At 43.2% G+C, this 27930-nt stretch overlaps 1 protein-coding gene across 4 annotated transcripts in view; it reads left to right on the top strand.

Annotated features, from left to right (window-relative positions):
- FNTB (farnesyltransferase, CAAX box, subunit beta) overlaps nucleotides 1–27930 on the top strand; it is an 88980-nt gene that overhangs the window by 52000 nt on the left and 9050 nt on the right. Inside the window, exons 7-12 of one of the 4 annotated variants that reach the window (XR_002644090.2) lie at nucleotides 8759–8845; nucleotides 14870–14999; nucleotides 17866–17998; nucleotides 24110–24221; nucleotides 25745–25859; nucleotides 26393–26575. Coding sequence is in view for 3 of the 4 variants with exons in the window: in XM_022570346.3 (XP_022426054.1) it covers nucleotides 8759–8845; nucleotides 14870–14999; nucleotides 17866–17998; nucleotides 24110–24221; nucleotides 25745–25859; nucleotides 26393–26497 (682 nt within the window). In the remaining variant the exon portion in view is untranslated. Of the gene's footprint in view, nucleotides 1–8758; nucleotides 8846–14869; nucleotides 15000–17865; nucleotides 17999–20699; nucleotides 24222–25744; nucleotides 25860–26392; nucleotides 27579–27930 lie in introns of those variants that run through there. The other 3 variants (XM_022570346.3, XM_022570344.3, XM_022570349.3) reach the window with 3 other exon arrangements.

A 27930-nucleotide genomic window follows, 5' to 3' on the forward strand; every position in this document is an offset into this window, starting at 1 on the left:
TGGGGCTCCACGCTCCCAGTGCAGGGGGCCCAAGTTCGATCCCTGGTCAGGGAACTAGATCCCACATGCTGCTGCGGCTGAGAGTTAACATGCCACAACTAAGGATCCTGCGAGCCGCAGCTAGGGAGCCCACGTGCCTCAACTAAGGAGCCGGCGAGCTGCAACTAAGGAGTCCACCTGCCGCAACTAAGACCCAGTGCAACCAAATAAATAAATATTTAAAAAACAAAAAAAACAAACAAAAAAAACAGTATTGTCTTGACATCTAAAGAAAAAAGTTAAAAAATGTTTTCCCCCTCTTGTTTTGTTGTTTTTTTTTTTTTTTTTGCCGTACGTGGGCCTCTCACCGTTGTGGCCTCTCCCGTTGCGGAGCACAGGCTCCGGACGCGCAGGCTCAGCGGCCATGGCTCACGGGCCCAGCCGCTCCGCGGCATGTGGGATCTTCCTGGACCGGGGCACGAACCCATGTCCCCTGCATCGGCAGGCGGACTCTCAACCACTGCGCCACCAGAGAAGCCCTGTTTTCCCCCTCTTGGTCACTACATTTTCATCCTGTTCTACAAGTACTCCAAATTTAGCTTTTTAAAGTTTCCTGAGATTATAGGTGAAAGCAAAGAAACCCTGGCGAGATTGCTTTGGCATTTTATCACATACCTTTTTCAGATATGATTACTCTCTAACTTATTCGTTCTGGCGCCGGTTTCCTTCTGTTTTCTTTTTTTTTCTGCAAGAGGTGTCCATTGAATTCTGGAGTTCAAAGAGACCCAATAATTGGTTTTTTGTTTGTTTGTTTTTTTACTCACAAATAACCTGTGTATGTTTATTTTGTATTTATTAATTTTTATTAGTTATCCATTTTATACAGATCAGTGTATACATGTCAGTCCCAATCGCCCAATTCATCACACCACCACCACCACCCCTCTGCCGCTTTCCCCTCTTGGCGTCCATACGTTTGTTCTCTACATCTGTGTCTCAATTTCTGCTCTGCAAACTGGTTCATCTGTACCATTTTCTAGGTTCCACATATATGCGTTAATATACGATATTTGTTTTTCTCTTTCTGACTTACTTCACTCTGTATGACAGTCTCTAGATGCATCCACGTCTCTACACATGACCCAATTTCGTTCCTTTTTATGGCTGAGTAATATTCCATTCTATATATGTACCACATCTTCTTTATCCATTTGTCTGTCGATGGGTATTTAGGTTGCTTTTAGGTTGCTTCCATGACCTGGCTATTGTAAATAGTGCTTCAATGAACATTGAGGTGCATGTGTCTTTTTTTAATAAATAAATTAATTAATTTATTTTTGGTTGTGTTGGGTCTTCGTTGATGTGCGTGGGCTTTAGTTGCAGTGAGCAGGGGCTACTCTTAGTTGCTGTGCACAGGCTTCTCATTGTTGTGGCTTCTCTTGTTGCGGAGCATGGGCTCTAGGCGCGCAGGCTTCCGTAGTTGTGGCACATGGGCTCATTAGTTGTGGCCTACGGGCTCTAGAGCTCAGGTTCAGTAGTTGTGGTGCACGGGCTTAGTTGCTCCATGGCGTGTGGGATTTTCCCAGACCAGGGCTCGAACCCGTGTCCCCTGCATTGGCAGGAGGATTCTTAACCACTGCGCCACCAGGGAAGCCTGCATGTGTCTTTTTGAATTATGGTTTTCTCTGGATATATGCCCAGTAGTGGGATTGCTGGGTCATATGGTAATTCTATTTTTAGTTCTTTAAGGAACCTCCATACTGTTCTCCAGGGTGGCTGTATCAATTTACATTCCCACCAACAGTGCAAGAGGGTTCCCTTTTCTCCACACCCTCTCCAGCATTTGTTGTTTGTAGATTTTCTGATGATGCCCATTCTAACTGATGTGAGGTGATACCTCACTGTAGTTTTGATTTGCATTTCTCTAATAAGTAGTGATGTTGAACAGCTTTTCATGTGCTTCTTGGCCACCTGTATGTCTTCATTGGAGAAATGTCTATTTAGGTCTTCTGCCCATTTTTCGATTAGGTTGTTTGTTATTTTAATATTGAGCTGCATGAGCTGTTTATATATTTTGGAGATTAATCCTTTGTCTGTTGATTCGTTTGCAAATATTTTCTCCCATTCTGAGGGTTGTCTTTCCATCTTGTTTATGGTTTCCTTTGCTGTGCAAAAGCTTTGAAGTTTCATTAGGTCCCATTTGTTTATTTTTGTTTTTATTTCCATTCCTCTAGGAGGTGGATCAAAAAATATTTTGCTGTGATTTATGTCAAACATTCTTCCTATGTTTTCCTCTGAGAGTTTTATAGTGCCCGGTCTTACATTTAGGTCTCTAACCCATTTTGAGTTTATTTTTGTGTATGGTGTTAGGGAGTGTTCTAATTTCATTCTTTTACATGTAGCTGTCCAGTTTTCCCAGCACCATTTATTGAAGAAGCTGTCTTTTCTCTTGTATATCCTTGCCTCCTTTGTCATAGATGAGTTGACCATAGGTGTGTGGGTTTATCTCTGGGCTTTCTGTCCTGTTCCATTGATCTATATTTCTGTTTTTGTTGTCTTGATTACTGTAGCTTTGTAGTATAGTCTGAAGTCAGGGAGTCTGATTCCTCCAGCTCCATTTTTTTCCCTCAAGACTGCTTTGGCTATTCGGGGTCTTTTGTGTCTCCATACAAATTTTAAGATTTTTTGTTCTAGTTCTGTAAAAAAATGCCATTGGTAATTTGATAGGGGTTGCATTGAATCTGTAGATTGCTTTGGGTAGTATAGTCATTTTCACAATATTGATTCTTCCAATCCAAGAACATGGTATATCTCTCCATCTGTTGGTATCATCTTTAATTTCTTTCATCAGTGTCTTACAGTTTTCTACATTACAGGTCTTTTGTCTCCCTAGGTAGGTTTATTCCTAGGTATTTTATTCTTTATGTGGCAATGGTAAAAGGGAGTGATTCCTTAATTTCTCTTTCAGATTTTTCATCATTAGTGTATAGGAATGCAAGAGATTTCTGTGCATTAATTTTGTATCCTACAACTTCACCAAATTCATTGATTAGCTCTAGTAGTTTTCTGGTAGCATTTTTAGGATTCTCTATGTATAGTATCATGTCATCTGCAAACAGTGACAGTTTTACTTCTTTTCCAATTTGTATTCCTTTTATTTCTTTTTTCTTCTCTGATTGCCATGACTAGGACTTCCAAAACTATGTTGAATAATAGTGGTGGGAGTGGACATCCTTGTCTTGTTCCTGATCTTAGAGGAAATGCTTTCACTTTTTCACCATTGAGAAGGATGTTTGCTGTGGGCTTGTCATATATGGCCTTTATTATGTTTAAGTAGGTTCCCTTTATGCCCACTTTCCGGAGAGTTTTTTTCATAAATGGGTGTTGAATTTTGTCAGAAACTTTTTCTGCATCTATTGAGATGATCATATGGTTTTTATTCTTTAATTTGTTAATATGGTGTATCACATCGATTGATTTGCATATATTGAAGAATCCTTGCATCTCTGTGATAAATCCCACTTGACCATGGTGTATGATTCCTTTTAATGTGTTGTTGGATTCTGTTTGCTAGTATTTTGTTGAGGATTTTTGCATCTATATTTATCAGTGATATTGGTCTGTAATTTTCTTTTTTGTAGTATCTTTGTCTGCTTTTGGTATCAGGGTGATGGTGGCCTCATAGAATGAATTTGGGAGTTTTCCTTCCTCTGCAATTTTTTGGAAGAGTTTGAGAAGGATGGGTGTTAGCTCTTCTCTAAATGTTTGATAGATTTCACCTGTAAAGCCATCTGGTCCTGGACTTTCGTTTGTTGGAAGATTTTAAATCACAGTTTCAATTTCATTACTTGCGATTGGTCTGTTCATATTTTCTATTTCTTCCTGGTTCAGTCTTGGAAGGTTATACCTTTCTAAGAATTTTTCCATTTCTTCCAGGTTGTCTGTTTTATTGGCATAATGCTGCTTGTAGTAATCTCTTATGATGCTTTGTATTTCTGCGGTGTCTGTTATAACTTCTCCTTTTTCATTTCTAATTTTATTGATTTGAGTCCTCTCCCTCTTGATGAGTCTGACTAATGGTTTATCAATTTTGTTTATCTTCTCAAAGAACCAGCTTTTAGTTTTATTGATCTTTGCTATTGTTTTCTTTGTTTCTATTTCATTTATTTCTGCTCTGGTCTTTATGATTTCTTTCCTTCTGCTAACTTTGCATTTTGTTTGTTCTTCTTTCTCTAGCTCCTTTAGGTGTAATGTTAGATTGTTTATTTGAGATTTTTCTTGTTTCTTGGGGTAGGCTTGTATAGCTATAAACTTCCCTCTTAGAACTGCTTTTGCTGCATCCCATAGGTTTTGGATTGTCGTTATTTTCTTTTTTTTTTTTTTTTGTGGTACGTGGGCCTCTCACTGTTGTGTCCTCTCCCGTTGCGGAGCACAGGCTCCGGATGTGCAGGCTCAGTGGCCGTGGCTCACGGACCCAGCTGCTCCGCGGCATGTGGGATCTTCCTGGACCGGGGCACGAACCCGTGTCCCCTGCATCAGCAGGCTGACTCTCAACCACTGCGCCACCAGGGAAGCCCGGATTGTCGTGTTTTGATTGTCATTTGTCTCTAGGTATTTTTTGATTTCCTCTTTGATTTCTCCAGTGATCTCTTGGTTATTTAATAACGTACTGTTTAGCCTCCATGTGTTTGTGTTTTTTACGTTTTTTTCCCTGTAATTGATTTCTAATCTCATAGCGTTGTGGTCAGAAAAGACGCTTGATATGATTTCAATTTTCCTAAATTTACTGAGGCTTGATTTGTGACCCACGACGTGATCTATCCTGGAGAATGTTCCGTGCGCACTTGAGAAGAAAGTGTAATCTGCTGGTTTTGGATGGAATGTCCTATAAATATCAATTAAATCTATCTAGTGTATTGTGTCATTTAAAGCTTGTGTTTCCTTATTTATTTTCATTTCGGATGATCTGTCCATTGGTGTAAGTGAGGTTAAAGTCCCCCACTGTTATTGTGTTACTGTCGATTTCCTCTTTTATAGCTGTTAGCAGTTGCCTTATGTATTGAGGTGCACCTGTGTCGGGTGCATACATATTTATAATTGTTATATCTTCTTCTTGGATTGATCCCTTGATCATTACATAGTGTCCTTCCTTGTCTCTTGTAACATTCTTTATTTTAAAGTTTATTTTATCTGATATGAGTATTGCTACTCCAGCTTTCTTTTGATTTCACATGACATTTGCATGGAATATCTTTTTCCATCCCCGTACTTTCAGTCTGTATGTGTCCCTAGGTCTGAAGTGGGTCTCTTGTAGACAGCATATATTTGGGTCTTGTTTTTGTATCCATTCAGCAAGCCTGTGTCTTTTGGTTGGAGCATTTAATCCATTCACGTTTAAGGTAAGTATCAATATGTATGTTCCTATGACCATTTTCTTAATTGTTTTCGGTTTGTTTTTGTAGGTCCTTTTCTTCTCTTGTGTTTCCCACTTAGAGAAGTTCCTTTAGCATTTGTTGTAGAGCTGGTTTGGTGGTGCTGAATTCTCTTAGCTTTTGCTTGTCTGTAAAGCTTTTGATTTCTTCATCGAATCTGAATGAGATCCTTGCTGGGTAGAGTAATCTTTGTTGTAGGTTCTTCCTTTTCATCACTTCAAGTATATCATGCCACTCCTTTCTGGCTTGTAGAGTTTCTGCTGAGAAATCAGCTGTTAACCTTATGGGCATTCCCTTGTATGTTATTTGTCGTTTTTCCCTTGCTACTCTCAGTAATTTTTCTTTGTCTTTAATTTTTGCCAATTTGATTACTATGTGTCTTGGCGTGTTTCTTCTTGGGTTTATCCTGTATGGGACTCTCTGCACTTCCTGCACTTGGGTGGCTATTTTCTTTCCCATGTTAGGGAAGTTTTTGACTATAACCTCTTCAAATATTTTCTCGGGTCCTTTCTCTCTTCTCCTTCTGGGACCCCTATAATGTGAATGTTGTTGCATTTAATGTTGTCCCAGAGGTCTCTTAGGCTGTCTTCATTTCTTTTCATTCTTTTTTCTTTATTCTGTTCCCCAGCAGTGAATTCCACCATTCTGTCTTCCAGGTCACTTATCCGTTCTTCTGCCTCAGTTATTCTGCTATTGATTCCTTCTAGTGTAGTTTTCATTTCAGTTATTGTATTGTTTATCTCTGTTTGTTTGTTCTTTAATTCTTCTAGGTCTTTGTGTTAAACATTTCTTGCATCTTTCTCGACCTTTGCCTCCGTTCTTTTTCCGAGGTCCTGGATCATCTTCACTATCATTATTCTGAATTCTTTTTCTGGAAGATTGCCTATCTCCATTTCATTTAGTTGTTTTTCTGGGGTTTTATCTTGTTCATTTATCTGGTACATAGCCCTCTGCTTTTTCATCTTGTCTGTCTTTCTCTCCTTCTGTTTTCTTATTCATATCTGCTAGACATAAAAAATGTTTGTTTCACTGAAGAGCACTGTAGCCATATTCCTCCTCTACCTGAGCTCCTCTGGTAATGTTCTGCCATTCGAGCCATGCTTTTCATTTACAGAGGATTAAAGATGCGAATGATGGATGAAACCTAGCAGGTCTCATGCAGTTTCCCTGCTTTGCGTGGTTTCTAGTGCCCCAGTTCCATCACGTTTCACTTTGTCTTCCTTTAATTGTCTTTGCCTGGAAGCATCAGCAGTTACTCCTGAGTGCTGTTGAGTGGTTTGACCTGAAGAGAAGCAGCAGTTGATGGGGACAGTTTGGCATCTGGAGGCTAGCTTGTCTCATTCTGGGTTAGGCAGAACTGGTCTCTTGATCTTTCAGGTCTGTCACAACTCCTTCCAGTTTCTGAGATGAGCTTATTCCGGCATTCACAGCTCCTGTGGACTGCCACTAATCCAGTTGCAATGAACTCATAGCAAGCACCATTTTTTTCTCAGTTCTTAGGAAAGGAGCGGTTATGTACTCCTGACCTCCTAATCTAGGTTATATAACCGGAAGCATTCTGGGTGGGTAGTGGGGAGATAGGGACCCAGCATTTGCAAAAGTTTTGGCGACAGAGCATAGAATGTGTTCAGGAAAGGAGAAGTTCAGTGTGGCTGAAGTGCAGAGGCCTGGTGGGCAGGGGGAGAAATGAAGCTGGACAGCCAGGCTGGGAATAGCCCGAGGGGCCCCGAAGCCTCCTTGAGAAGGCTGGAGTTTATTTTAAGGGTAGTGGGAAGCCACTGACAAGTTTTAAGTAGGGAGTGACACAATCTGATTTGTATTTTATTAGAAGTTCTGTAGTTACAGTGAACAGATTGTAGTGTTTTAGTGAAAATGCTCTGGTTTCAGGGCTAGAGGGAGACTGACCCAGGTTAATGGTGACTTGGATTTGGGTAACAGCAGAGAGGATGGAGGGTAGTGGACAAATCTGAGAGATGTGATGACTGGATAGAGGGAGAGAGGAAGAAGATGCTCGAAAAAGGTGTGTTTTGTTCGCTCCCGGTCTCAGTATGAGATCTGGCAGCAGGTCTCAGTTCTTCCATTTATGAGGCGACCGCCCTGTGTTCGCCGCCTCCCTACCTCAGAGGTTATGTTCAGATTCAAGAGCAAATACCTTTGAAGCCCTTTGAGAGGCTTGAGACCTGAGAGCAGTTAGGTCAGGCTTTTGAATTTAGCTTATGGTAGATAGTAACATTTGGCAGAAAGGATTCTTTATGCTTCTGATGCCTGCTGGTATAACTCAGCCTCTGCTGTGCCTTTGGCCGGCGTGAGCAGGCTGATAAAAATGCTGGGAGGAGAATAATGCCTGTGGCTCACTGGAAAGCCCCAGTACACTTGGCTTAGTGTTATGTCCATACTGAACAATACGGAAGCTGGACCCTTCTCTCTCCTCCCTTTTATATTCCTTAGGAGCCCTTAGGAAAAGGATCTGTAAACAGAATTAGAACAAACTGGTTTTGTCTTCAACATAAAACAGAGCTGAGATGTCGGATGTTTGAAAAGACCCTGGAAGGGAAGAAAAGACAGTTTGTAGACGTGTTCCATAATAGAGGGATCAGCTGAAATAAAAGGTGTCCTGAGAAGAATTAGGGCTGGCAGAATGGAATGGCAAGAATTATTCCAAATCATGTAGGATAACATGGGGGGGAAAAGAAAAAGACATGTTCTTTCTTTTCCCTTTAAAGAGTGTGTGTGTGTGTGTGTGTACTGGTGGGATGCTTGAAATCAAAACCCTTTTCTTGCTCTAGAAGCCTAAGGAATGGATCTGAGTGGGCTCATACCTTTCAGTCCCTCTTGCCTGGTCTAAGCAGCCAGTGTGGTCTGGCGGCCTGCTTTGGAGTTGTGTCTGTTTGGAAAAGATACAGTTAACCTTTAACTTGTCCATGCCGTAAACAGACAAGTCCTGGACCTAAAAACAGTACTGACAACTGAATGAGCATGTCAGAAATACCTGAATGACAGCATGGAGTTTTGGGAGCTGTTGTAGGTCTTTGAAAGAAGAGCTGAATTCACTGTCGACAGGAATTGTTATGGCTGTTATTTCATCTGGTGTAGATTTGACCATGTGGAGGTAGGGAGAATAGAATGTCATGTTCTTTCACTGAGGCTGTGCCATGAGCAACTCTATTGAAATAGAATGTCAGAGCTCCTGGTTGGAGACCCAGGAGGACTGACCATGGGCTTGGAGTGAGGCCAGGCAGTGATTACAGCCTACGAGGCAGAGAGCAGTCCGTCCAAAAAGTTCAGTGAGCCTTGTTCAAGCTCCTCCTTAAAGCTTAACACTTCCCCCTCTATTTCTGTCCTTCCAGAAGTGCATACTGTGCCGCGTCAGTAGCTTCTCTGACCAACATCATCACTCCAGCCCTGTTTGAGGGCACTGCTGAATGGATCGCAAGGTGAGAGAAGCTGGGATTTGTCCTGCCTCTTAGACAGCAGGCGGTCAAGACTTCTGAAAAATAAAGTGCAGAAGGACCAGAGAAGGGAATATAAAATTACAAGAGATGTCTGGGTTGAAGGATTGTGCATTTCAAAAATACTTTAAAAGTTTTCTTTTTTTCCAAACTTTCTTTAATGTGATTGGCAAGGATCAAAACCTTGCATAAACAGTATTGGTCAGAGTCTAAATGGAGTTCAACCAGTTTGGAGAGCAATTTGGAAATATCTCAAAGATACCCTTGCTGATGACCCCAAAATTCCACTTCTCCAGAAACTCACACCCCATGCATGAGAGAGACAAACATAGGACTTGTTTATAATAGTAAAACGCTGGAAACAGATTAAATGTTCACAAGCACAAGATGGATAAGTGAGTTGTGGTGTAGTCATATTGAAATATAATATAGCAATTAAAATGAATGAACTAGAGCTACACGTATCAATACGGGTGAATCTCAAAAACACTGTTGAGGAAAAAAAAGGATGTTAAAGAAAACATGCAGATCACATTTGCTTAAAATTTGAAAACATGCAAAACAATTCTATACTGTTTATGGGAAGAATCACATGTAGTAATATAAAAACATGCTGGGAAGGATAAACACCAAATTCAGGATGGTGCTTACTTCGGGGGAGAAAGTAAAGAAAATGAGATTAAGGGAGGTCTGTACTTCTACTCAGGAGACTTCAGTTGTATCTGTAATTGTTTGTTTAAAATAAAAAAACCTGAAATGCATATGGCTAAATCAAAGCTAGGTGTTAGGTACATGTATGTTCTATAAATTATTTGCTATACTTTTGTGGATCCTTCAAATTATTTCATAATTTTAAGAAAAGGTATAGTAGATTTATATATATTATTGAGGAATTGTATCCAAGCTGTATTTTATTTTTTTACATTTTAATTTTTATCAAAGCAGTACTTACTACTATGAAAATACAATTTTCAGCTAAACCAAATGAGATACTATGATCATATTTACTTTTTTTTTTTTTTTTGGCGGTATGTGGGCCTCTCACTGTTGTGGCCTCTCCCGTTGAGGAGCACAGGCTCCGGACGCGCAGGCTCAGCGGCCATGGCTCACGGGCCCAGTCGCTCCGCGGCATGTGGGATCTTCCCGGACCAGGGCACGAATCCGTGTCCCCTGCATCGGCAGGCGGACTCTCAACCACTGCGCCACCAGGGAAGCCCCATATTTACTTTTTTGTATAACTTTTACTTTCCTGGAATTAATTATTACCTCTTAATTCCCGAATTTTCTGCCAGAGCTATAAAATTATTCTCAATACAGTTAAACACTTCAGGTAATGTATCAGTTCTCTTTTGTGTGTGTGTGTGTGTGTGTGTGTGTGTGTGTGTGTGTATGTGCGTGTGCACGTGCATTTTGAGTTATCCCTCCTGGGGCCTCTGCCCTCCTGCTTCAGACTGGACAGATTGCCCTCAGCTTGCTGCACAGCAGGCATCCAGCAGCTTCCTTTCAGCAGGAAATTCACTTCACTTCTCTGCTTTGTTAAAGCCCCATCCTCCTTTTTCCTGGTTTACTCACTCATTTTAATGAATCACATATCGTATTCCAACAGATCCCCAATAAGAGAACTTCGGCGGTACATTTTAAAGATTTTGCATGTATTTTTATTCTAGTCTCCCACTTGATTTATAGTTTATTTGGTTAGAGACTTCTAAATTGGAAACTGGATCAATTGTATTCCTTCAGAATCTTTAAGCATTCCTCCATTATCTTCTGGCTACCAGTGTCATTGTTAGAAAGGCTGATAATAATGGTAACCAGCATTTACTGAGGATTTGGTTATGTAATACTCAATAGTAAGAGAGCGATAGTTTAAAGATTGAGAGTGTATAGCCTTTTGATCTGGACTACCTGGGTTTGGTTCTTTTTTATACTTTCTGTTTTTCTCAGTTGAGATTTCCCATCTTTTCATTCATTACAAGGGTATTTTTCTTCACTTCACTGAGGTAAATATAAAATTATAATATCTACTTTAAAATTCTTGCCTGGTCATTTCAACATCTGGCTGTCTTGGAGTTGACATGTCTCACTTGCCTGAGTGTCTATGTCAAGTAATATTTGGACTGTACCCTGGACATTGTGATGTTATACTGCAGAGATTGGATTCTGTTAGATTGCTTTAAAGAGTGTTGGTATTTTTCCTTTAGCAGGCAGTCAACTTGGTTAGACACACCTGCAGTGGGCAGGGGCTCAGGTCTTGGATCAGTTCTTGGTCAGAAGCTGCTTTCAGTTTGCCCAATGCACGTGTGATTCAGGGTCAGGTAAAATTTTAAGCAAAGTTTAAACATGGAATTTGGGTTTTCCTTCTCTGGCTCTCCTCTTTCTGGGATTCCTCCTCAATTACTGTCAGCCTGGTTCTTCTTGCCAGAAACATGGTGGGCCTTCTGTTAGCTTCAGCTGCCTTCCCCTGACCTGCTGCTGCCACTGTTAGGTGACTGTAGCCATCCTCAGGGCAAATCAGGAAGAAAAAAAATAGGGTGGGGGAGGGGAGGGACTGACTGCTCCAACTTTCAAATCCCCAGCTTTTTTCAGTTTGCTGAGCCCTCAGGAAGTTGTTTTGTCCATAGTATATAGTTATTTGCAGGACTGGTTTGTTAGGCACTTAACTAGATGTGAAATTCTGACTGCCTGGGTTTGAAGCCCAGTTTTGTCATTTATTAGCTTTGTGCCTTGGATAAACTGTTTAACTTCTCCATGTCATAGTTTCCCTATATATAGCAAATGATGGGATATTGAATATGACATTAAGCTAAAATACAAAGAAATTAAGTGACCAAAACCTGTTAGGGTAACCACTGTGCTTTACTGCCTCCCAATCTACTGTATTCCCAATCCATTGTTGTTTTTGTTTTGTTTCTCTTATTCTTGCTGTTTGAAAAATTCATGATGATGAACCATGATATGGATTTCTTTTTGCATTCATTGTGCTGGTCACCCAGCAGTTATCTTCAATCTAGAATTGCATGTGCTTTACTTCCAAGAAACTTTATTATTTCTTTGATAACTTCTTCCCCTCCATTTTCTTTGTTTGCTCTTTTTATAACATCCAATAAGTGGAATTGGTCTTCTAATTTTTCAAAAATTTTTTGCCTATCTTTCATCTCTTCATCTTTCTTATTGTGCTTTCTAAGAGATTCCCTTACCTTTTATCTTCTAATCCCTCTGTTGAGTTTTTATTTCTGCAGTTCTATTTTAACTTTTAATCTCCATTTATAAAGAATACTTCCTTTTTATATTCTCTCCTGTTCTTGTTTCAGGGATATTTGTCCTTGCAGTGTTTTTATTTTGTATATAATATTTTATCTAAAGAAATAACTTAAAGTTTACTTCTGCTCCCTACATTATTTCCTCCAATTTATTTTTGTTTATTTGTCTTATTTTTGTTTCATGTTTTACATAAAAGTCTCTTTCACGTAAGAGACTTTGCTCAAATGTCTGGTGTTCATATTTAAGTGTCAGGTGCTAAAAATACTGTGTGTGCCACGGTGGGCTGGGATGCAGCCATTCATGGGGGAATTCTCATATATCAATATCTGTAGGGTTTTTCCCTTGGGCTTATCCATTTCCCTAGAGAAGAATCTTCCAGATTCCTGGTTGGGGTATGAAGTTAGCGGCCAGCTGTGTGAAATACTAACAGGGAAAGGGGTTGAGGGTGCTTGTGCTCAGATCTTAGACTCACTTAATCCCCCTGCTCAGTACAGCGCCTCCACCTGCTCTCAGCTGTGCTGGAAATCCTGGAATTCAGTTCCTCTTCATTCAGCCCCTGAAACCTCCCATCTTCTGCTGGGTACCTGGAGGTATAGCTGATTATCTTATAAATTTACCACCAGAAAACTTGGTTCAAACTCATCCCACTTTAGGGGTACTTTGTGTCCCCCGGCTTGTCATCGGAACATATCACCTTGCTTTCTATTTCTTCTTCCCTCCTTTCCTCCCAGGGCTGGTGTAGGTTTGTCGGTTCTGTTAAGTCAGTTACGTCTTACCTCTCTCCTTTTCCAGCTTTCACAATTTTGTTATCTCCTGTCTGTATTCATATCCTCTCCTATTCTCTTTACCCTTGTGGGTTTATCCTTTTTTAAAATTCCTTTACTTTCATTTTACTGGACTCTTGTGTTCAATCAGTTATATTTAACTAGAAGATACTCCCAAAGAATTTTACTAAATTTCTCTCATGCATGTAAAAACAGGGATGGCAAGTGGAATATGTAAATAAATGTATATTGTGTGTGTGTGTGCATGCGTGTATGTGTGGAGAGAAAGAGGGACTGAGACATAGAAACTCAGCTGGTGAGAGGAACTAGGAGGCCAGGCTCAGCAGGAGTTGTAACTTTTTATTGTTTATTCTTTTATACTGTTTTATTTTTTTTTTAACTCAAAAAACATTTTTAAAGGTAAGTTAAGAAAAAAAAAATTCAGAGGTCCTTTGCATGTTCTTCACTCATCAGACCTTTCAAACTTGAGCTGTTCCTGTGTGCCATGAAGCCAAATGCACTGGAAAGAAAACTTGGATTGTGTGTCTTTGGGTGGTGGTGGGGTTAGGGGATAGAGGATGCTGAAGAATCTGTTCAGGGGATGGTAGCCAGCTCTTGACTCTGCACTCTGCTGTGATCTCCCGGGATCTTGGGCCTCTCTGAAAAGGGCCTCTGAGTTCCCAAGGCCTCTCCTTTAACGAGAGGTACCTGGAAGACAGGAGGTGTTACAGGTTCCTTTCTCTTCTACCCGGAAGTTGGATTAAGTGCGCATCCACCTGTGCACCTGTCAGGATTTGTGAGGCAGACACACCTGTAGGGAGTGTGACTCTACATACCTGTAGATCATTGGAAGTAAAGTTCTATATTATATGAAAATATACTGAAAAGAAAATCTCTTATTTCACAGATAAAACATGTTTATTATAAACAAGCAAAAAGAAAATCTAACTGCTTGTAACCCACCACTAACCGCTTATTTGCTGTATATGTTTCCAGAATTCCAGAAAAATCATGCAGTGTATTATCATTTTATAACTTTTTCATGTAATGTATTTGGAACATTTTTAAGTATACTTCTGTAGCATTATTTTAAATGACTGTAGTATTCTGTTATACGGATATACCATAATTTATATAACGAGTCCCTTACTGTTGAGCTTCTGAGTTGTTTCTGATATTTCACTGTTATAAATGGGAATACAGTAAACATTCTTACAATCTGACTTTTGAACACATTTCTTACTTTATAAGATTCATTCCTAGAAATGACCCTATATTGCTGAGCCAAAGATTACTCATGTTTTTATGACTAGAAAATACACTCTTAAATATATAGTCTAATCCCAAATAATTACTATGATAATAAAGTAATTTGAAAATGTAGGAAATTGTAATTAAAAAAAATAAGTTTACTTTGAATGGTTATAAAGGTATGTATTTTCACTATAGAAACTTTTTGAAAATACAGAAAAATAAAGAGGAAAAATATCAGCAATAGACCTGTACTGAAAGATAACCAGAATTAGCAGTTATTTTTCAATTTTATTTTAACCTGACGGTTATCACACTATACGTATGATTTTATAACTTTTTCCAAAAAGTAGTGATTTGAGGTACTATGTTTGTTACATTAGTAGACTATGTCTGAGTTTCCTTTCTTCTTTTTTTTTGAGGAAAAGGCATTTCTAAAAGTTAATTAGCATCTTTCCATTCATAGTTGCAATGTTGTTCATTTTTTTAATGAAGTATAGTTGATTTATAATGTTGTGTTAGTTTCTGGTGTACAACAAAGTGGTTCAGTTTTATATATATATTCTTCTTCATATTCTTTTCCATTATAGTTTATTACAAGATATTGAATATAGTTACAGCTATTGCGTATAGTTGCATTAAACTAAGCAAACTCATCCTTTGCCATCCAGGGTGGTCCTGCACTTGTGCTCATTGGTTGACACTCAGTCTGCTTTTCTCAATCTCCTTCCAGGTGTCAGAATTGGGAAGGTGGAATTGGTGGGGTGCCAGGGATGGAAGCCCACGGTGGCTATACTTTCTGTGGCCTGGCCGCACTGGTCATCCTCAAGAAGGAACGCTTCTTGAACTTGAAGAGCTTATTAGTAAGTACTTGGTGATCCGTCTTCCTCTCAGGCCCCAGGCCCCTGAGATGTGACTGCTCAGGCATGCCGGCTTAAGGGACGGTTGGCTGTGGGAAGGGCTAACAGTTCCTGCCTGGAGCTGTGAACTAACAGTCCTGTAACGAAGCTTCAGACGCAGTTGTTGGAGTGCTCAGCACTGTACCAAGAAAGTGCAAGGGGTGAACATCTGTGCCCAGTTTCAGTTCCCTTCTTCCTGCCTTTCCATCTTCCTGCTCTGAACTTTCTGTACAATGTGTTAGGCCAATTCCAGAGGCTTCTTGACTCCCTCAGACATCTGGTATGGGCCAGAGTACCTTCCTCCTACTTCAAAGAGAAGTATAGCTTCAGCCTCTTAAAATTAGAGGTTATCATGTGCCTTGGAAAGATTCTCCTGGGAGAAGAAATTATGAGAAGAGTTTTGAGGCATTTTGAAGCTGAGCTTTTATTACCTGCTGCACTATGTGGACGTTTAGTAACCACCTTGACACGAGCTATAGGCACAGCCGGGTCATGCACAGAGCAGGTGGCCCAGGCATTTCCATCTCAGCTCCAAGCTCCTGCCCAATATTCAGCATGAACTCAGAGCACAGTCAGCTTCAGGGACTTGTTAGATTATAGCTAAACTATCATTGGAGGCCTAGTACATAAACACACACACACACAGAGCCACGAAGGAGCTATCTTTGGGGAAGCATTTATTCCCTCACCATGACCTCAAAGCAAACCAGGTGCAACTGATACTCATCTCCTCTCCCCAAGTTCAGATGTCAGGTTCCCATCATAGGAACCATTGTGAGACCCATCTTGAGCTTCCAAGACAGTTTCTATTATACTCTATAAGATATGACCAGCAGCATTTTGTCCTCACCTTTAGGAAGCCTCCTATAGCATACTCTTCCTGAAGGTTCTTACAGCCTTGAAGGTTTATGCCAAAATGGCCAACTTTGTGCGCAGACTTCGAGTTTATCAGACATTTTGAAAACTGATCACCAACAAGGCGTGAAACATAAAAGCTCCATTTCCAAGGCAGAGATAAGGAATAAGCACATGCCTCAGTTACAGTAACAGTGTTCTGGATTTGAACCCTGTCTGTGCCACTTCACAGCCATATGACCTTGGGAAAATGGTCTAATCTCCTTTAACTTCAATTTTTTTCCTCTGTAAGGTAGAAGTAACAGTTCTTTGAAGGTCAAAGGAGAGAACAGGTATAAACAGCCTGGTACATAGTAGGTGCGACCTTCTTATCCAAACTACTCCCTCCCCTCTGTTTGCTCTGGGAGCACTAGGACCCATACTTGAAGGATTTTATGAATTCATATAGGCAAGGGAAACAGCATAAATCCATGGACTTAGGCACTGGAAAAAAATAATTAGGTTAGAAACACTTCATCTGTGGGGTAAGTAAAAGTGAAGAATGGACTCCCTACTGTAGTGCCTGTTTTCTTGAGTAATGCTTCGCCTGCTTTCATTGAATGGCATCGATCCTAAAGCGCTGGTTCATTTAAGACTGACTGGGGATACGTTAGTGCCTGCATCTGCAGTGCAGTTTTTCTGTGTCTTTTTAAGAATTTTGGATTGTGACTCTCTATGGGTGGGTGTTACTTTGAACAGGGATATAATCTAAAGTCTACAATTATTAATTAAAGGAGGGCTGGACTCCTTCTGAAGAGGGTCCTTAGTGACTCCTTTCAGGAGCTCAGTCTAGTAAGAACGTAGGTACAGGGGAAATACCGTACTCTGTACCTTTCAGTTTGGTGAGGCTGCTCCGTGAGTCGCTGGCAGGTGGCTGGAACTGCCTTGGGGGGCTGGGAGGGAAGTGGAGATATTATCTGCTCGGCTAGTTGGTTCTACTCATTCCTCGAGGCCAAACCCTTCACTATCTCCATATTCATAGCAGAGTGTGTTTAGAAAACTTGGAGATAAGTATGCATCATGTGTGACACCAAGAGCCATCTTACAGGTTCAAAGTAAACTCTTTTCTTCTGTCAGCCAGCCAGTTTCTCCTGGGATAGCAGAGAGGCTAGACCACACAGAGCCATCCTCGTTCACCAGGGCTAACGGCTTCTGCCCCCAGTCCTGCGAGGGACAAGGGCCATGCTAAGAAATCTTGGATGAATTTCCTCAGGTGCCAAGTAAAAGTCAAGAGTAGTTTGAGATCAGCTGATGACTTGTAGCACAAAATTCCATTTATCTGCTTTTAATAAACTTCCCCGAGCAGGGAAGGTGAATAGAAATGAGCCACTGGTGGTCTGGCCTTAAACTTCCTAGTTACACCTTATTTATTAAGAGATGTTTGGGCTTCCCTGGTGGCGCAGTGGTTGAGAGTCCGCCTGCCGATGCAGGGGACACGGGTTTGTGCCCCGGTCCGGGTGGATCCCACGTGCCGCGGAGCGGCTGGACCCGTGAGCCATGGCCGCTGGGCCTGCGCGTCCGGAGCCTGTGCTCCGCAACGGGAGAGACCACGACAGTTAGAGGCCCGTGTACCGCAAAAAAAAAAAAAAAAAAAAAAAAAAAGAGATGCTTGCAGGTTTCCTTTCAGGCCAATTTGGCGCACTTGTTCTCTCAGCACCAGAACCCACTTGGAACACGGGAAAAGGTGGTTAGTTGTCTGTTAGGCTCTGAGCGGAGATTCATGCTGATCGCCTCAAGAGGGTTAGACTAGATGTTGCACTGTAGTCTGTGGCAGTGAGGGTGAGGAAGTCCAAGGCCAAAGCACCAGAACTCGGGTGCCAGGAAGCCAAGAGATGGGACCCCTCCCTCCCAGATTGGCCTCTGGGGATCTGGGCTTGCTGGATTTCGGGTCTCTTTTAACCTACAGCTGCCTCTCCCTTCTCTGTCTCACGCTCAGCAATGGGTGACAAGCCGGCAGATGCGGTTTGAAGGTGGATTTCAGGGCCGCTGCAACAAGCTGGTGGACGGCTGCTACTCCTTCTGGCAGGCGGGGCTCCTGCCTCTGCTCCACCGTGCACTGCACGCCCAAGGTGAGCCCAGGGGCTGTACGCAGGATTGGGTGACTCCCCTCAGCTGCTGACCGAGTCGGAGGCCAGGGCGCTCTGTTAGAGGGTTGAAATAGGCTGTCTGTCCTGGATTTTGAGGTGCCCAGTGTGGACCTTCCCGCCTCAGGCTAGGATTCCGTCCCATTGGTTTAGGAGCCACTGCTGTTTCACTCTGGCTGTGGCTAGGGGGAGGCAGGTGCCTGGCGCCACGGTGACCACCACCTCAACTCCACGTGAAGCTGCAGTTTCTGGAGCAGAACTCTCTGTGTGTCACGTCAGAACTGAAAACCCACACTATGCACGTGGTCACAGCAGTGACAGAAAGGCAGTTGCGTAAGCGGGCAGAGAACCAGAAACCCTGGAGCAAAGACCCACCATGCCTGGCTGTCTGCGTGGTTGCCACCATTAGAAGTGTTGTATTTTAGATTCATTGAAGAATCCTGGATGCGGGTGTGTCCCCCCTGCCCCGCACCACTGGAGCGGAGAGACCTGGGTTCATCTCTATGGAGCCTCAGGTGGGAGTGCAGATCCAAGCAGTGAGAGAGAGAGCAAACCTGTGGGAGCCTTCCCTTTACCTCTCGACACTGGCTGCCTCCGGAATCATCTTTTTCATTTATTTTATGTGAGAACAGGGTGTCTTGAGGAAACCAGTGGGAGAGGGGAGGTCTGGAGGCCCTGCTGGGCGCAGATCTGGTCTTGGAATGAGATCCCTTGGCCCAGAGGGAAGCTTTTCTTTGGACTTAGTAGTTGGGTTATTCATTGCTCAAATGTAGAAGATGAGATTCTTTTCTACTGCCCCCATCCCCCGCCCTGCCCCACACACGTTTTCTTCTTGTTTGGCTGTCTTTTTCTGAGCCCCTTTCTTTCATTTCTTAATTTCGTTTAAGTTGTGGCCACTTTGGGTACCGAATTGAAGTCAGCAGAGCCTCTGTCCTGTCTCCCCGTCGCTCTATCCTCCCCGTCGCGGTCTGTCCTGAGAATCCTTGGCCTGGAGCCCCCGGGCTTTCAGTTTCAGGGTGCTAAGATATGTCTCAGCTGAGATACGTCCCCTGACTCTGGAACCTGCATGGTCTCTGGCTGAACACTATAGTAGGGAAGTCAGAAGTCCCCCGAGAGTCCGGCGTTTCAAAACAGAAATAACTTGGGGTTTTAGTGATCTCTTTATTTGGAACTGGTGAGGTCAAGCCTCTGGGTCACACCCTCAGCCTTTCACAAACCTGTCCCTGGCAGGATTAAGATGCAGTCATTCTGCAGCTGCCAGGAAAATCTAGTGAGAGCGTAACAGGAGGGCTACCTGCCAAAGTCTTCAGGGGGGCCCTGGTTCACATTTTGTTTATCATAGTGCAAGTTCTGGAGGACTCGTCACATTCAAAGCTCTGCCTGTGGGAAAAGTTAGTTGCCTGTGAATCTTGGTGCTTCCAGCTTTTTTCACTGCCTGGAAGGAGGCCCATGTTAGGCCCAAAGCTCACGTCTCAGCAAACAGTGGACCTGGACTAGGCAGGGCTCCGGAAGACGGGAGTGTTTTGAGTGGTGGGCAAAATGCTGACGTTGAGAGTCAAAAGGAGATGCGACGTAGAACGATATTCACAATGTACTGTGATCAAAGTTAGGTTTCAAAGCAGTATGTATGTAATTCCATTTTCAGTGAAGAGTTGACTCCAAAAAATTAATGGAAGTTATCTGGGTTGTGAAATGACAGGTGATGTTTGTTTTCTTTCTTTTTTATTTCTATTTTCTAATTTTTCTACAATAATATATCTTTCTTACATAAAGGAAAACAACAAAAGTTATTTTACAAAAGAGAAATTCTATAGACGAAACTAGTAGCAAGGTGGGGAAAATATTTGGATAAATGATGAAGAGCTTAATTTCATTTGAGAAAGTCATACCAAGCAGTAAGAAACATGAACAACCCAACTGAAAAACAGGCAGAGGATTCTACTACACTGCTACTTGTACTACAGCTGCTACAACTACTGAGACTTACCACGTGCTCGCCGCAAGCCAGGGGCAGAACTGAGTATTACATATGTATTTTCTCATTTGATCCTCCAAACAGCCCTATGAAACAAATACTATCCGGGAATTCCCTGGTGGCCTAGTAGTTAGGATTCCGGGGTTTCACTGCTGTGGCCCAGGTTCAATCCCTGGTCGGGGAACTGACATACTGCAAGCTGCATGGCCAAAAAAAAAAGAAAAAGAAAAAGAAACAGGTTCTATCATTATTCCCATTTTACAGGTGAGGAAACAAAGTACAGCATGGGTAAGTGACTTGCTTTATAATACCTGATTGCCACCTATCATGGTATCAGAGCCCTGCCATCTGTAGGTGGCCATTAATCAGACGAAAAGGTGATAGTTAAAGAAATGCAAATAAAAACAGTGGGACCCTATTTGTTTTTACTGTCAGATTAGCAGAGATTAGAAAATTTGATACCCTGTGTTGGGGAAAGTGTGGGAAAACAGGCACTTTTCACTGTTAGAGGGGTGTAAGTAGGTGTGTCATGTTTTGGAGGGTAGTTTGGAGACATCAGTTTAAATTATTTAAACCCAGTGAGGACACTGGCAGGAATTTACCTGCACAGACATTGCAAAGGATGTGTGTTGAAGTGGAGTTTTAATAGCAAACAACCCAACTGCCCACCAAAAGGCTAACAGTTAAATAAATTATGATCTCTTCATACAGTAGCTGCATTACAATGGGCTCACGTGGAAAGCTCTCCAGGACACAACGGAAAGTGTCAAAGGCCAGGCCAGACCGAGAACAGTCTGTCTGTGTGCACACAGGCTGGCATCCACCCAGCTTTCCTGGAAGTATACACAACTCCCCTTTAACAACGGGTACCTTTGGGAGAGGGGTAGGAGATGGAGGGAGAGAAATGTACTTTTCCTATTGTACTGTAGGCTGCTATTTTTTTCCTTTTTTTTTTTATCATGTGTGTTACTACTTTTATTTTAGTAAGTGAACAAATACATTTTTAAAAGGTGATGGTGATGATCATACTGATAACTAAAAAGATGACATGGGACCGGCACGCTGTAGCACATGAACCCAGGCCAATCCCTATCTCTTCCGTAGTCCATGCGGTGGCTGCCTTACATATAGAAGACAGTATTTGAGTACAAGAACAAATTGCTATTAATATCTTTAAAATATCAAATGCTGACTAAATTAGTGAGTCAGTTTGTTTTTGTGGAGCAGTAGGATAGCAGCAGGCCTGTGAGTTTCTGTTTGGATTGATAGTTACTAGTTGCTATGTTCTTTGGGATGCAGCCCAGGCTTTATTTGTCCACCTGTGAAATTGAGCTACATGTGGCTGTACCTGTCAGTTACTGTTTGAAAAACTTTTGATTTCTCAGATAAAAGGAACCTTTGAAATGCAAAATGACATTATAATGGGGACCTGTATTTTAAGGGAGAGATGTAAAGGATTTAAAAGGCCGACTCCAGTGCACAGTTATCAGCCTGTAATCATATCTCCCTTCATCTCACCGTAATTATGTGTGTTGATGTGCAAATTCAAGATCTCAGGAAGTTCCTTGTCGAGTTTATGAACTTTGAGCCTTTAGACTTCAATAGTGTAGGGGGTAACTGAAACACTCTGTAATCTTTTTAATAATAAACATAGCATTTTCTTTTCAGATTCCAGTTCTAGCGATAGGTTATCATTTACCTTAAGGTAACAGTCTTTTATTTCTTATAGGATATGAAGTAAAGGTATATTTTGTACAGATGTTTAATGCAGTTACCCTAAAGTTTAGTAAATATGCTTTTAAAAATAACAGCTTTGTTGAGATGTAATTCACATACTGAACAATTTACCCATTTAAAGTGTACAGTTCAGTAGTTTTTAGTGTATTCAGAGTTGTGCAACCATCACTATAATCAATTTTAGAGTTTTCATCACCGCCCGCCCAAACCCCTGTACCCACTAAATGTGCTTCTTAAAAGAAGAGATCACAAAGGAAAAAATCAACACTGTGATTACAGCATATGTGTAAACTATATTTATGCAATTAAAAAAAACCCCATATAACCAAAAAAGTAGAGCCAAAAGGGAGAAATAGGTATACCATATGATACAGATAAAGAGTAAATATAGTAAAAAGCTAGATTAATAAAATTGACTCTTGGATCTCAGAAGACAAAAGGACAGACACTCTCAAAAGGAAATAGAACTAGTAAGCAAAAGTTACGGGAACAGTTCACCCTAATTAGTAACTAAAGGCATGCACAGCAAAACAAATGATCAGGTACTGTTTCTTTTTAACATTTTAATTGCTGAGAACTTTTTTTTCAAAGTAACCAGTGCTAGAAGTAGTACAGGAAAATCTTAAATTTTGCTGGCAGCTATATAAAGTCTTAAAGCAGTTTATCAGTATCTATTAAAAGCCTTAAAAATGTTTATTCCCTTTAACTGAATCATTCCACTCCTGTGAATCTACTTGAAGAAAATAATCCTAGACATAGAGAAGATTCACAAAGATGTTTATTGCGGCATTTTTTATGATTGCAAGGAACTGGAAACAACCTTGGAAACAAGGTAGAGTGAAGTCCCATCATATATGTATGTATCTCCTACAGAGTCGACTGTGCTCACAGGTGGAGAAAGAACCAAGAGGAAAGTAATGAAAATAGTGTGAGCGTTTCCTTCAGTAAGCCTGCGTGCCAGGCTGAGCATGAGAGGGGGGACCTGAAAGTGCTCCTCCTTCCTTGGGCTCAGTTCCCATGTGCCTCTTCTAGTGTGAGCATCTCAGGGGCAGGGCGGGACTCGGGTGTTGAAGATGAGTGGTTTTTGCACGTGGCCCCCAAACATCAGCTGACCGTGCACCTCATCCAGTGCTCAACCCAGGAGACGGCGATCGCTTTCCAACTGCACCCATCTCTCCTCCCATCTCTCATTTAAGAAATTAAAAATGATTATTTTCTATAGTATTCTGTGTATATGAATATTCCAAAGTTAACTATTTTGCCTACATATTCTCTTTATATACCACATTTGCTATAAACTTTGATGAATTTTTACCACAGAAGATTCTCTGCTCATATATATGAGAGTTTGGATCCAGAGCCTATATTGATGCCATTACCTTATGTGTCCACTTAATGAAATGCTGTATGGCTCTTTAGAATGATGGTTATGAAGATTATGTAGCAGAACAGAAAAATGTATGCCTGTAGAGTTAAATGAAAAACTAAGATACAAAATTATCATACCTGTATAGAAAAATGCATAGAAACACAAAAATTAGCTTTCGGTTGTCATTTACAGATTGTCTGCTACCTTTGTAGCCCAGGTATCAAAGTATAAAATTAACCAGAGACTTAATGCACATTCTATGTGTGTATTCCCACATAAATGTTTCCGTGCACATCTATCTATTGATTATTTGTCCCTCCTCCACCCTTGATAACCGACTGGTCCACAGGAGTCTCTGACTGCTGATTGGCAGTACTTTAATATTATCACCAGAATTGTCCATTTCTGCTTGGGCTATCATATTATATGATGCAGGAGGGTGGCTATTAGAATGCTTCTTTGGGAAATTTTTTGAGCCAAAACGCTAGCTGGAGAAGTCCCTTTAGAGATAGACTGAATCCAGGCTAAGACAAGTATCAGTAGAAGAAACAGACATTATCACCCCATTAGAGTTCTCTTGGCTAATTAGAGTCTGGGTAACAAGTTTCAGAGATGCACTGGAGGAAATGTCTTAAGAAGCCCAGGGAAAGGAATTGTGAACCAAGTCAGGAGCAGTAGCAGAGGGCAGTCTGGTAAGCTGAGCTAAACAGTTTGTCCGTGCCTGCAAGGGATGTGGTTTAGGGTGGTCATCCAGGGTAAGGGGACACTTCAAGTAAAGCCAAGTGCTGCTCTGACCTGCTGCTCTTTGACTCTTCAAGGTTCAGGAGAAGGGACGTGTCTCGGGACTTGGGTGAAGAAATCGAGTGTCCCAAGAATGTAGTTTTCAAGATTAGTCCAAGGAGACTGGAGGGAAACCCTGACAGTTCCTAATGGATCCTGAAATACAAAGAAGTCATTGATCCTTTGCTGGACTTCTCCTAGGCTCCAGCCCACACTGATCCTTTGTCTTCTCTAGGTGACCCTGCCCTCAGCATGAGCCGCTGGATGTTTCATCAGCAGGCCCTGCAGGAGTACATTCTTATGTGCTGCCAGTGCCCCACCGGGGGGCTTCTGGATAAACCTGGCAAGTGAGTGCCTTGCCTCTGGGGAGGGAGGGACGGGGCGGGGAGAGAGGGGTGAGCACCTCAGGCCTACTCAGAGCCAGACGGGGTGGGCCTTGCCTTGTTGCTGCTTAGTGCGCGTGTGGCATGGGAGGAAGCAGCCCAGCCGGGAGCACCCCCATCCAGTGCCATCCATACATCCTGGCCCCTCCAGTGCTCTCCTTTTTACCCAGCTTACTTGCACCCCCTCGCCAGTTAGGTAAACAGATTGCTGTGTTGGTAGTTTTTCTTTCCTCTTTTTTATTTTTATTTATTTTTTTATAAATTTATTTATTTTATTTATTTATCTTTGGCTGCGTTGGGTCTTCGTTGCTGCGCGCAGGCTTTCTCTAATTGTGGAGAGGGGGCTACTCTTCGTTGTGGTGTGGTGGCTTCTCTTGTTGCGGAGCACAGGCTCTAGGTGCGTGGGCTTCAGTAGTTGTGGCTCACGGGCTCTAGAGTACAGGCTCAGTAGTTGTGGCTCATGGGCTCAGTAGCTGTGGCTCACGGGCTCTAGAGCACAGGCTCAGTAGTTGTGGCACACAGGCTCAGTAGTTGTGGCTCGTGGGCTCTAGAGCACAGGCTCAGTAGTTGTGTCGCGCAGGCTCAGTAGTTGTGGCTCGTGGGCTCTAGAGCACAGGCTCAGTGCTTGTGGCTCGCGGGCTCTAGAGCACAGGCTCAGTACTTGTGGCATGCAGGCTCAGTAGTTGTGGCTCGCAGGCTCTAGAGCACAGGCTCAGTAGTTGTGGCTCGTGGGCTCTAGAGCACAGGCTCAGTAGTTGTGGCTCACAGGCTCTAGAGCACAGGCTCAGTAGATGTGGCGCGCAGGCTTAGTTGCTCCGCGGCATATAGGATCTTCCTGGACCAGGGCTCAAACCCATGTCCCCTGCATTGGCAGGCAGATTCTTAACCACTGCGCCACCAGGGAAGCCCCTCCTCTTATTTAACCAAACTGATTTAAATAGAAGAGGATACAGGATTTTAAAACTCCTGAGTGTCATAAACAGAGATTATAACCAAGGCGACTATTACCGAGTAGATTCAATACCTTTAGGTGCCAAAAGGGAAACCAGTCAAGTCCTGTTGCCTTTGCTGCTCACTCCCCACTCCCCCAGCACACACACACCCTGCTACCTCTGCATCCTGGTCCAGCTGAAGGCCAGTCCCCAGCAATTTATCAGGAAGAATTTGGCCCATTCCTAGAAATTTTGTTGTGGGATTTTTTTTTTTAAACTATATTAATTTAGCCAGCACTACCCTGGAGAGCCCTTTCCGGAAGACAGCTGACAGGACTGACTGTAAGGTTACAGTTCCTGCTATCAAGCAGGGCGGAAGGATGGGGCTCTGAAAAATGCTGCTGGGGGAAGCCAGGCTTCGAGGTTCGTGGAGGGTGGGATGGGATGCGTGAGTGCTCCCCAGGCCTCTTTGTCTGTGCGGTGGCCTTGTCAGAGGCTGTGCTGGGGCCGGTGGGGAGCAGAGGACACCTGCTAAGAGTCGCCCCATCCTTCCAGGTCCCGGGACTTCTACCACACCTGCTACTGCCTGAGCGGCCTGTCCATAGCCCAGCACTTCGGCAGTGGAGCCATGTTGCACGATGTGGTCCTGGGTGTGCCTGAAAACGCCCTGGTAAGGTGGGATGGGGGGCTTACCACTGCTTCTCCACGGGGCCCCCAGGATGGGGCTGGCAGGAGAGCAGAGCACCCGCTCTTGGCCTGCAGAACCGGCTGCATGAGGACATGGACAGGCTGGTGAACTCCCCGTCCCCACCCTCTGTCTGCAGCTCGTTCTCTGTTCATGAGCATCTGGCTGGCAAACTCGAGGTTCCAGGTGAGGGTCCAACCTGTGACAGAGGGTTTGTGCCTTTGTCCCACAGCCTAGGACCCAGACCACTTGTCATTAGTTCCCATCTCCCAGGAAGCTGGCTCAGAGGTAGCGAGTTTCTGCATCTGTAGCCAGCAGCCCTCCCCATGTGGCTGACTGTCTTCTGGAGCTCTCAGCTTGCGGCCATCCCTCCGGAGAAGCCCTCTCAGACCACCTTCTGTAAATGAGATGACCCAAAACACTCTGCCAGGGCCTGGTTTGTGCCCTTCATAGCACCAGCACGATTTGTCATGTGTGTGTTTAACTGGGTTTTATCTGCTTCCCTCGAAAACTGTCAGCCCCGTGCGGGCGAGCTGTTCACCACTGCATCCAGTCCCAGGCCAGCCTGGCTGCAGGAGATGCTTGTGAGCCTAGTCACGATCCTGAGACTCAACTCCGGCTGAGATTGTCTGCGGCTGTCAGATGATGGTGCCTGTGCAGATTGTCATGAAATATTCCAAGAGAAGAAACACAAGTGGCCAGTAGGTGGATGAAAAGATGCTCAGCCTCACTAGTAATTGAGAAAATCCAAGTAACAACCCTTCAGCTGTTTCAAGTATTTGCCTCCTATGCAACCCTCTTCCATTCTTTTCCCTCCCTCCTTCCTCAGCATAACCCCATCCTAAATGACATTTATCATGCCTGCAAATATTTTTGTGCTATTACTACATAGGTATGTATCCACGAACTATATAGAGAGTTGTTTTGTATGTTTTCAGATGTTTTTTTGTTTGTTTGTTTTTTGCGGTACGCGGGCCTCTCACTGTTGTGGCCTCTCCCGTTGCGGAGCACAGGCTCCGGACGTGCAGGCTCAGCGGCCATGGCTCACGGGCCCAGCCGCTCCGCGGCATGTGGGATCTTCCCGGACCGGGGCACGAACCCGCGTCCCCTGCATCGGCAGGCAGACTCTCAACCACTGCGCCACCAGGGAAGCCCTCAAATGTTTTATAACAGTATCTACCCCACCATTTATTCTGCATCACTTTCTCACCAACCATTACCCTTTTGAGGCTTAGTCGTCTTCATATGTGTTGCTCTAGTTTATTCATATTAACTGCTGTACGGCATCCCCTTGTCCAAGTGTCGTCTTCACTCCTGTGCGGCATCCCCTTGTCTAAGTGTCGTCTTCACTCCTGTGCGGCATCCCCTTGCCTAAGTGTCATCTTCACTCCTGTGCGGCATCCCCTTGTCCAAGTGTCGTCTTCACTCCTGTGCGGCATCCCCTTGTCCAAGTGTCGTCTTCACTCCTGTGCGGCATCCCCTTGTCTAAGTGTCGTCTTCACTCCTGTACGGCATCCCCTTGTCCAAGTGTCGTCTTCACTCCTGTGCGGCATCCCCTTGTCTAAGTGTCGTCTTCACTCCTGTGCGGCATCCCCTTGCCTAAGTGTCGTCTTCACTCCTGTGCGGCATCCCCTTGTCTAAGTGTCGTCTTCACTCCTGTACGGCATCCCCTTGTCCAAGTGTCGTCTTCACTCCTGTGCGGCATCCCCTTGTCTAAGTGTCGTCTTCACTCCTGTACGGCATCCCCTTGTCCAAGTGTCGTCTTCACTCCTGTGCGGCATCCCCTTGTCTAAGTGTCGTCTTCACTCCTGTACGGCATCCCCTTGTCCAAGTGTCGTCTTCACTCCTGTGCGGCATCCCCTTGTCTAAGTGTCGTCTTCACTCCTGTACGGCATCCCCTTGTCCAAGTGTCGTCTTCACTCCTGTACGGCATCCCCTTGTCTAAGTGTCGTCTTCACTCCTGTGCGGCATCCCCTTGTCTAAGTGTCGTCTTCACTCCTGTACGGCATCCCCTTGTCTAAGTGTCGTCTTCACTCCTGTGCGGCATCCCCTTGTC

This window comes from Delphinapterus leucas, chromosome 2, assembly GCF_059928025.1.
Source record: "Delphinapterus leucas isolate spDelLeu-1000000601 "Yukka" chromosome 2, BTC_Dleu_Yukka2, whole genome shotgun sequence".
NCBI classification, from domain to species: Eukaryota; Metazoa; Chordata; class Mammalia; order Artiodactyla; family Monodontidae; genus Delphinapterus; species Delphinapterus leucas.